The sequence below is a fragment of the Maniola hyperantus genome, unplaced genomic scaffold, assembly GCF_902806685.2.
Source record: "Maniola hyperantus unplaced genomic scaffold, iAphHyp1.2, whole genome shotgun sequence".
Classification (NCBI taxonomy): domain Eukaryota; kingdom Metazoa; phylum Arthropoda; class Insecta; order Lepidoptera; family Nymphalidae; genus Maniola; species Maniola hyperantus.
Window position 1 is genome coordinate 141,511 of NW_027188976.1, and position 10,672 is coordinate 152,182.

The 10,672-nt window shown below is 40.6% G+C and overlaps 1 protein-coding gene across 1 annotated transcript; it reads right to left on the reverse strand.

Moving 5' to 3' along the window:
* Positions 1-1,760: 1,760 nt before the first annotated feature.
* On the reverse strand, positions 1,761-2,486 carry LOC117995943 (uncharacterized). Its single transcript, XM_034983958.1, has one exon. It carries the CDS (start codon positions 2,484-2,486, stop codon positions 1,761-1,763), a length of 726 nt encoding a protein of 241 aa, XP_034839849.1.
* Positions 2,487-10,672: the final 8,186 nt, after the last annotated feature.

Below are 10,672 nucleotides of genomic sequence, written 5' to 3' on the forward strand. Positions count from 1 at the left end.
GTCTTCTCGCTTTTTTATTATATATTTGAGTAGCTTCGCGTACTTTTCCCATTCCTCTTCGTTCTTCAACATTCTGGGTATCAGGTTTTGCGGGTTTAAATTATCTTCATTTTCACCATTTACTAAGTTTCTCTCCTGTTGAAACACACGGCACTCAAATATAGCATGCTGCGGAGTATCCTCTTCCCCGCAGTATGAGCATTCCTCGCTTATGGCTTTTCCAATAGCATACAAATATGTATTGAATACCCCATGGCCAGTCAAAGCCTGCGTGATCCATCTATCGACTTCCCCGTGTTTGCGTTCAATCCACTCTTTAAGGTTGGGTATGAGTTCTCGGGTCCATGCTCCCTTGCCTTTGCTTCTCCATTCCGCCTCCCATTCCCTTAGCGTTTTTTGCCTTTCCTCTTTAGGTGTTTTCTGTTCTTCCTTACGGTATCGTCTTGTACGTTCCATAACCAGCCTCTCTATGGGTATCAGGCCAGCTATTACCTGTACGGCCTCCAATGAGGTTGTTCTATAGGCTCCACATATTCGTATGCCAAGCAACCTTTGTATTCTCGTCAGCATTTTTTTGTACTTAGCCATCTTTAGTGTCTTTCCCCATACTGGCGCTCCATATAGCATGACCGAGTGAGCCACTGAAGCCAGTAACCTCCTCTTACTCGCCCGTGGTCCACCTCTACGAGGCATTAGCTGGCCCAGTGCTGCCGTTAAGCGTTCTGCTTTTCCCGCTACTTCCTCGATATGCTTATTGAATTTGAGGCTTCTATCGAACCAGATGCCGAGATACTTTAATTTTTCTCTAGGTTTTACTTCCACACCTTCTACTAGAAATGAGATGTGGCCGTGTCTTTTCTTTCCGCTCAACATTATTGCTTCGGTTTTCTCGGGGGCCAGCCTGAGACGCTTCTTTTTCATCCAGTCACTTATCCTTGTGAGCGCAGTGTTAGCCTTTCTCATTAGCATGTGGTCTTTTTGTGCCGATATTATCAAGGCTAGGTCATCTGCAAAACCTACGAGATGGACATCAGGTCCTAGGTCCAATCTAAGTACCTCGTCGTATAAAACGTTCCACAGTGTTGGTCCCAGAATAGAACCCTGGGGCACTCCGCTGCTTACTTCGAATATTTTCGAAGTTCCTTCGACGTCCCTCACGAAAACGCGTCTTTGTTCGAGGTAGCTATTTATGAGGTTATACATGTATTGAGGGAAGCCTCTCTTTTTTATCTCCTGAAGTATAGCTTGCCAGGGTGCAGTGTTGAAGGCATTCCTCACATCAAGCGCTATTAAAGCACATAGCTTTCTATTACGTGACGTTCCTTGCTTAGCTGCTTCGGCTATTGCTATTACTTTTTCGATGGCACCCAACGTGGATCTTCCTTTTCTGAAGCCGAATTGTGTGTCCGCTAAGTTGTTATGGTCTTTTAGCAGTTCCTCTATCCTGCTCAGCAATATTCCCTCCAGTAGCTTTCCATAACAGTCCAACAGACATAGTGGTCTATATCCCGCAGGGTCTTCCGCACTTTTATTTGGCTTTCGCAGTAATACCAACTTCGCTGTCTTCCACATTACTGGGAATATGCCTGATCGAATTACACCAGTCATAACTAGTTTAATCTTTTCGGGTATTATTTCCGTGGCCAATTTTACTATTTCTGGTGGTATTTGGTCCGGGCCCGGTGCCTTTTTTAGCTTGATTCGGTCTCGTACTTTCCTAAGTTCATCGTCAGTGACCTCCGGCACTGCTTGCACTGGAGTTACTGCTCGCTCAAATTTTCATGTTCGGGAAAGAGTACACCAACTATCTCCTGTATTTTGTTCATACTTATTTGTATGGGGGGATGGCCTTTTAGTTTCTTGGTTACAATTTTATACCCAAGTCCCCAGACATCTTGGTCTACTTCTTCACATATACCCTCCCAACATTTATCTTTAGCTTTTATTATTAGCTTTTGCAGTATAAACTTAGCCTCTTTATATTCCTGTCTGTAGAAGTTGGACTGTACATCGTGCTGAGTTTCCTTTCTCTTGTTTTTGGAGTTTTCTCTCGTATATCTTCTTCTGCACTCGATGCACTTTCGTCTCGCGTCCGCGATTTCACTATTCCACCAATATACTTCCTTCCTCTTTTTGACTTTTTTCCGCGGCATTGACTCATTACAGGCTCTCGTAGTCGCGTTTATAAGGTCTTCCGGGGTTTCAATTTCTTGTTGTTTTAGAATTGCTGCGAATTTCTCGGTATCTATTTTCCTTAGACTCCATTTTCCACTTACAGGACCAATTTCAGGTTCATTTACGGCTATTTCATAGGTAATATATTTATGACCGCTCATTGTCTCCTCCTCTAAGACTTTCCAGTTTCTTATTCTCCCAGCAAGTTCTTGACTGGCTATTGTTATGTCAGGCGTTGAACTTCTAGGACCTCTTACAAAGGTTGGGGAGTCTCCTTTATTTAAGATGACCATATCCAGATCTGCCACCATTTCTAGCAAGTATTTCCCTCTATGATCACTTTTTTTACTTCCCCATGCTTGTGAGGCAGCATTTTGAGAGTCTTGATTGACATCAACCAGCGCAAGGCCTGGTGATCTGTCACAACGATGGTAGGTGAGCCTTCTATGTATCCTCGGAATCTATTGACTGCCCATACTACGGCCAATGCTTCTCGTTCCGTGGTCGAATAGTTTCTCTCGGCTGCTGTCAGAAGCCGGCTTGCATATTCTACAGGATGTTCGTCTGGTCCCTCCCCCTGGATTAGAACTGCCCCCAAAGCGTAGTTACTGGCGTCCGTCTTTAATGCAAATGGCTGGGAACTATCAGCTTGTCGTAGCACTGGGGCTTCCGTGAGTCTGTACTTTAGTTCCTGGAAAGCCTCTTCCTGTTCGCTTCCCCATATCCAATTTGCTGCTTTCTTGGTAAGACGTGTAAGGGGTTCCACTATTTTGGAAAAATTCTCGATGAATCGTCGGTACCAGGAACACGTTTGTAGAAATGAAACTAAGTGTTTCAGGTTCTTCGGTGGAGCGAGGTTGAGGATGGCTTCTGTCTTTTCAGGGTCCATCTTCAGTCCTTTTGGCGTTATAAGATGCCCGAGGTATTTTATGGTTGAACAACCGAGGTTGCATTTCTCTCGGTTGATTGTGAGACCGAATTCCTCCAGTTTTTCGAGAACCCGTTCTAGGTCTCTCAGATGTTCTTCGAAGTTTCTGGAGAATATAATCAAGTCATCAAGATACGCTAGGATCTTCACACTCTCGAGGCTGACCTTGACCCTGTCGATGAGGCGTTGAAAGGTCGCGGGTGCGTTTTTGAGACCAAAAGGCATTCTTGTAAATTTGTAGATGCCGAACGGCGTAATGAATGCCGTTTTCTCCTGGTCTTCTTCTTGTACACCTATTTGCCAGTAGCCTGCTTTAAGGTCTAGAGTGGACATAAATGGCGCTGGCTTAGCGTCGTGCAGCAGGTCATCAATTCGTGGTATTGGATAGATATCCGACACGGTGATGGCGTTGAGTTTTCGATAGTCTATGCAGACTCGGATCTTCCCATCCTTCTTTGGTACCATAACCACTGGTGCTGCCCAAGGCGATGCGCATGGAACGATGATTCCCTCGACCAGCATCATTTGAACCTCCTTCTTCAATACTCCAACCTTTGGTGGAGACAGTCGGTAAGGGGGCATGCAAATCGGGTCATGAGTGCCAGTGTTTATGCGGTGCACGGCGTGTGGAGTAGGTATTGGGCGTGCTTCGAAGGCATTATGGTGTCTTTCTAGCAGAAACTCAAGTTGCAACCTCTGTTGAGCATTCAACGCAGTCGGTGCTTCCTGGCAATCTAGGGTGCAGATCTCCATTGTACTGTGGGATGGAAAGAGTGCCATCGATTTCGGAGATAATTGTACGTCAGCATTTTCAATGTTGGTCACGGCATCTTGATATATGTAGTCCACAAATCTCGGCGAGTATCCATCAAACAATGTTCGCCGGGCCCTTTTTAAGTTTCCTTCTCGCACTATATCTGGGCGGACAGGGCGCGCTTTTTCTTTGGGTGTGACAGGTAGTGGCGATACCGGAGCGGGCAAAGCCATGCTATTTGAAATTTCTTGTAGTACTGTAAGGGTGGTAAATTGGGCGGAATGGAAATATACCCGGATACGGAATAATCTACCACCTTACAAAGATTAGAGGAAAATAATAATTTACTTTACTTGATCTATCTACCTAGTAAAGAATAGAAGCTAGCCGTCGACTCCCTTGTAATGTATATGAGGTGTTATAAATGAAATTTGCTAGATGTTAGGCAAAATTGTTTTTAATGTAACTTTTACCGGGGTCGCTTAATACATAGTGATGGCTAATAATGCTTAGTTATTCTAGCTTAATGCCAAGACTTAATTTAGATACATTAGAATGCCTTAGGTAGATAGTACATAAAATCTATGTTTTAAATTTAAGATGCCATTGGCATGGAATAGACAATGACACAGTAAAATTCATAAAATTGTTTCAAAATAAAAGCTCAGTAGTAAAGACAGGGTTCTTACTGTACACATACACTAAGAAGGTTCACTAAACTGTTCCAGGATACAAACATTTGCTTACTTGTAGGTGCGAAGACTGCAAGGTAGCTGGACGGCATCGGCCAAGATCCAAAACTCAATTTATTTGATTCTTCACAACCGAAATGTTTCATTACAAGGATTTTCACCAAGTCTTATCCATAGAAATTAAGTTGCCAACGTGAATGTGCAAAAGAAATAAATACGAAAACCGAAAACTAAAAACGGAAACGCAAACGGAAAACCCTATTGAACTCCTGGCCACCAATGGTTTTCAGGAGTCCACCCACAACCCATTATCCTCATTTATTTGGGAAGGTAAAATAACTGGAACTGAAAGGGAAAATCATGAAATTAGGATTTTCTCTAACCAAACCGCCATTTTGTCGAATCCACATTACTTGATTTTTCACTCACCATAATTGATGAAACATTGAAATACGTTAGGATGACTAAATTTATAACTATTGTATTTTCCCAGGCGAAGCCATGGGCGAAAAGAATGAGATTTTCCTGGAACGAAAAAAATTCGTCTTCACATGTTGACTCCAGAAAAATTCTAATCTCACCAATCGGTGTTGCCAGACGCAACCCGAGTGTGGCCGCTCTCATTTAGTTTGATCATGAAGCCAATTCATTTTTGAATATTTGCGGAACCTAAGGATATATTATAAGAACCGTTTTGTTAATGACTTAACAATAAACAAATGATATTATGGTTTTATTTAATTATTTTGTTTTATTTTTACGACAATTGACAACGAAGCAAACGCCATCTATTGTGGCTCGAATGAACTCTGAACATCGACCCACGCGTAGTTCTGCACCTTGATGCTAGGTGGCACCAACATACTTTGAACAAAATAGATTTTAATTAAAGCGAAACGCTAATTAGTAGTTCAAATTTACAACGTCACAATACTTCCCCTCCTACGAAAAGGTTCAACAGGTTGAACCACGCTGCCCTCAGCGTCATCCAACAACTACTAACAATTTGCCTGAAACAAACAAACAAAAAAAAACACAGAAGTTACGCGTGAACGCACATCTACTACTAACAAGGAAAATTGTCTAACAAAATAAATATACTGAAAACAGAGTAAGGTTTATACATTATACTTAACTACACAACCCTAACTTCTAAAAAGAATATATACAAAAAAACTTCATGGTGTCTAAGACACTTGAGTGGAAACATCTTGGCATCATTCTTCAGCTGACTGATAGAATGCGTCTAGGCCTACGGTGGTTCACTCTTTTAAACTACCATCGTAATATTGTTACTCAACAAATACGGAAAATCTGGTTGTGAACGGGTCCATCTGATATGGCAACCGTTCTCTATCCCATTCGGAAAAATAAAACCGAATCAAAATCGGAATATGAGAAAAAAAAACGAAATAACTCTCCTAGAAAATAGATCTCGGAACAGAATCGGAAAAAATAACAGAAATGATCCATTATCTAGAAGGAAAACGAAAACAAAACACAAAACCCCCCCCTTTTCGTTATCCCCAAAGTACGATATTTGCATTTTTACTTTCTCAACCGGTTGGTCTACCACAAGCATTCCAATCATCACATATTCATCCCTACATACATCCACTACATTCCTCCTCAACTGAACCATGGTAATGTAACTGTTAACCTCAGAACATCACTACACTCATACAAATTCCTAATTGAATATTGATAACTTAAATATTCAAACAGTTTAGACCAAACTAAGTAATGGCAAATATCTACTTCTTAATATCCTTAATATGCCAAGTGCCTATTGGGTGGTTGTCAGCTACTCTAACTAGTCGTAAACCAAAGGTGACAAAACCTTGACAACCCTGCACTTTTCATACTTAGGTGCCAGCTTAGCTGCGAAAAATTTGTAGCGTCGCTTTGTGGATAGGTCTTTTTCCACACTATATCCCCAACAGAATAGCTTGCAGACCTACGCCTTAAGTTGTAATGCGTTGCATACTCTGCATGAGCCTGAAACAAATTTCTCCTAACCTGACCAAATATGTCCTCCAAAGTTCCAAACTTTCCTGCGTATTCCTCCCTTGGAATTCCGGCCTCGTACTCCTTATCCGTGTCCTTATAGAAGGAACCATTATAAAACCGGTTCTCTAGCGTGGACAAGGAAGAACGGGGAGAATCCAGTGGATTCATTAACCGCACTGTTTTATGGCGAACTGGACCTTGTACAGGTTTTCGTCCCAGGACCTGTGGTTATCTTTCACAAAAGCGGCTACAGCAGTCATAACAACCTTATTGTACCTCTCAACAAGGTTAAACTTGCGGAGTGTACAGTGGTGTGTAGTGTAATTTCGGAATATTATAACGCTTAATGAGATTACGGAATTCAGATCCTGTAAATTGGGGACCCATTGTCCACAATCACAGTCTCTGGAAACACTATGGTTCAAAAATACAAAATTCTCTAGCGCTTTAACAACAGCGGCACCTGTGGCACGCCGTAACGGAAACAACATTGTATATTTCGAAAAACAACACGTCACCACAAAAAGAAATGTAATCCTGATTTAGACCTAGGCAAAGGTCCGACTAAATCAGCCGAAATGACCTGAAAGGTCTCTCGCAGACTTTAGGCTTCCCAGCAGACCTGGAGTGGCTGATGTCGTGTGTTTATACGCAGAGCAAGTATCACAATTCTTAACGTACTCAACCACGTCCTTATACATACCACGCCAAAAATATCTGAGGGATAATCTGCGATGAGTTTTGAACACACCAAAATGACCTGCAGTTGCATCTGCATGGTTTTGTTGCATAATTCTAAGGATGTCGTTCTGTGGACTACCTCTTTCCAGTCGAACTCACTGAGAAGCTGGTATTTACATTTACTGTAACGATATAGTTATCGTTCAAAATACTAAAATTCGGAAAATTTGCTGGATTGATTTTACAGCCATTAAATGTTTTGTCATACCAGTCATCTACCAAAACTTGTTGACTAGAGTTATCATTACGATCACCAACTACATCTACGTGTATGAGTCTCGACAAGGTATCCGGAACTACATTATCACAACCCTTCCTATGTTCGATAACAAATTATACTGTGATAATCTACAACCCCATCTGGCGAGTCGTCCTGAGGGATTTTCTAAATTAAGAACCACTTAGGGATGCATGGTCTGTGATAATTGTGACTGGCTTGGAACCAAAATAAGCCTGAAAATTTCTCCACTGCAAAAATCACAGCTAGAGCCTCGCGTTCCGTCGCGCTGTAATTCCTTTCGTTTTTATTTAGGCTCCTACTGACATACGCAATGGGATGATCGCAACCATCGGTTTCTTGCGTCAGCATACCACCAACACCATATGCAGAAGCATCACAATGTATTTTTGAATGGTTTTTCAAAATTCGGTACCGCAAAGAACAGGTGCGGTTACCAACGCATTCTTCAATGTATTAAATGCTACCTCTGCCTGTTCGCTCCACTCAAATTTAGGTGCGTTCTTTCCTTTACTCGTTAGTCTATTGAGTGGTGCAGCGATGGTTGAAAAATTCCTAATAAAGCGCTGTACCAAGAACAAGTGCCTAGGAAATCTTTACCTCCTGTGCAGTTTTTGGGGTCGGAAAGTTCAAAACTGCGGCAACTTTTCCAGGATCTGTGCGTAAACCAAATTCATCCACTATATACCCTAATATTTCAAAGAGTTTCGAAAAAATTACATTTATCAAAATTTATGGATAGTTGAGCCATTTTTAGTTTATCCAGAACTCTGTTTAATAAAATTAAATGGGTTTCAAATCAGCAGAACAAATAACAATATCATCTATATAACAAAATACTATTCCATTTTCAATATCACTACAAAAATTTTGATTACATAACTGGTCCATTAACCTCTGCCTGTCGTGCTGGTGCACCGCATAGGCCAAACGGCATGACTTTAAATTTGACTAACCCTCTACCAGGAACTGTAAAATTGTTTTTTCATGAGAGTCGTTAGCTAACGGAATTTGCCAGAAACTTGAACTTAAATCAATCGATGATAAAAACCTTGCCTCTTTCAAGCTATCTAGAATTGTGGAATGTTACGGTATTGAGTATGAATCCCCTTTGTCACTGAATTTAATTTCCTGCAATCTAGGCAAAATCTCCAGTCTCCATTTGCTTTTTCACTAAAATTGCTGGTTATTCCAAGGGCTTTCACTCGGAGTAACTACGTCCATTTCCAGCATCCTATCTAACTCTTTACTTAAGCTGTCCTTCTTTTCGGAGAAAGTGGATATTGTTTATTTTATTGGCAAGGCATCACCGGTGTCAATAACATGTTCAATTAATTTTGTTCTACCCACCATTTTCTCTGAAGAAATATCTAAAAATTTATTTACTACAGACTGGGCTAATTCTTTCTGTTGAGATGATAAGTTTTCAAAAGAAGTGATGGTATGAATTTGTTTATTATCAATCGCACAAATATTGTAAAATTGAGAAGGTGCCTTAATTAATTCTAAATTATCAAAAATTCCAGGGGCTAACTGAAATGTTTTCCAAAAGTCACAACCAAAAATAACATCCGCTATTATAGAGGGTACTACAAAAAATTTTATTATGTGAGTTACGGAATTATAAGTAATCGGAATAAACATATAACCCATGCAATCAAGTTTGTCTCCATTTGCCACTGAAAATGTGGTATCAATACTGCTATGCAATTTATAACCGAATCTCAAAAAACCTTGTGCGCCTGGTTACCCAAAATTGACGCGCAAGCACCGGAATCTAGTAAACCTGTAATCTCAAAACCGTCAACAAAAACCTTTAAATGTGGCCTAAAGTCTCGTTTATCCACTGAATACAGAACTGTGTCAGGTAAAAGGGATGTTTTGTTGTTAATGACCAAGTTCTTTACTTGTGTCTCTGCACAGTTCTTACTAATTAGTTTTTTGAATTTTTGTCCGGAGCGGGTTTACTAATCGCCTTTTTACTACAACTTGGACATGTCTTTACTGTAAAGTTCTGACGTCCACACGAAAAACATCTAATAAATTTCGGAACTGTCCTGCAAAATTTAAAGGAATGGTTACCCTTGCCGCACTTGTAACATAGTTGTTTATTTGTTTTCGTAAATCAGTGCCTTTACTTGTATCAACCTTAGGTGCAGGTGTGACTGAAAGTGTGTTATCTGTTTTGTCACTTGTTTGTAAGCAAACTCTGAACTTAAAGTTGCCTTAGTGTTAGTATGGCTCAGAAAATAAGGCGGAACGCTGCCTCGCAGCCTCTAGTTTGCGACACTTTTCCTTCAACATTGCGACAGACTTAATGTCAACAAGAGCTAATTGTTCTGAGTAAAAAGGGCGAATATTATGTAATAAAATTTGTAACTTTTGTTCTTCGGAAAGTGGTGTTGACAACCTTGAAAACATGCAAAACATTACAGCGAAATAGATAGACACAGGTTCTTCAGAGCCTTGTGTTCTTGCTCGAATTTCACCTAGCAACCTGTAGTCATAATCTACTGCATCAAATTCCTCTAAAAATAAAGTTTTCAATTCTGACCAAGACGAAACTTGACATTTGTTGCCTCTGTACCATAACAATGCTCGGCCTGTAAAAAGATGAAATGCAGAAACAAATAATTTTCCATCTGAAACGCCATAAGATCTTTTATATTCCTCAACGCGTTCGATGAAACTGCGCGGATCACCCTGTCCGTTGAAATTTAACTTCCACTTGGCAACATTTTATCACCAGTGCAGTCAACGGCGGTACTCTCGGAATCCAGTGATTCGTCGTGAGACGACTCATTGTCAGCATCTAATCTGGAAATCAAACTCCGCAACTTTGTATGTAATTCACTCTTCCTACTTATTAAGCTGAGTTCGGAACACTGTATTCTCAAAATTCTAAAGTACAAATGTGAAGCTAAAGCTTTAGACCTACAGAGGGCATGTCTATCTTTAGTGTCAGAACACTTTTTTAATAAATCTTCTAAGTCTTGAAGTTTTTAGTAATAACCCCTACTCACTTTCAGAAGTGAAATCCGTCTCTAAAATTGATTCAGAAGGAATTTCCTGAATTAATTGTTTTAACTGTTTCTTTAAACCTAGCACTGTAGGTGCTGGAGTTTCGGAACGAA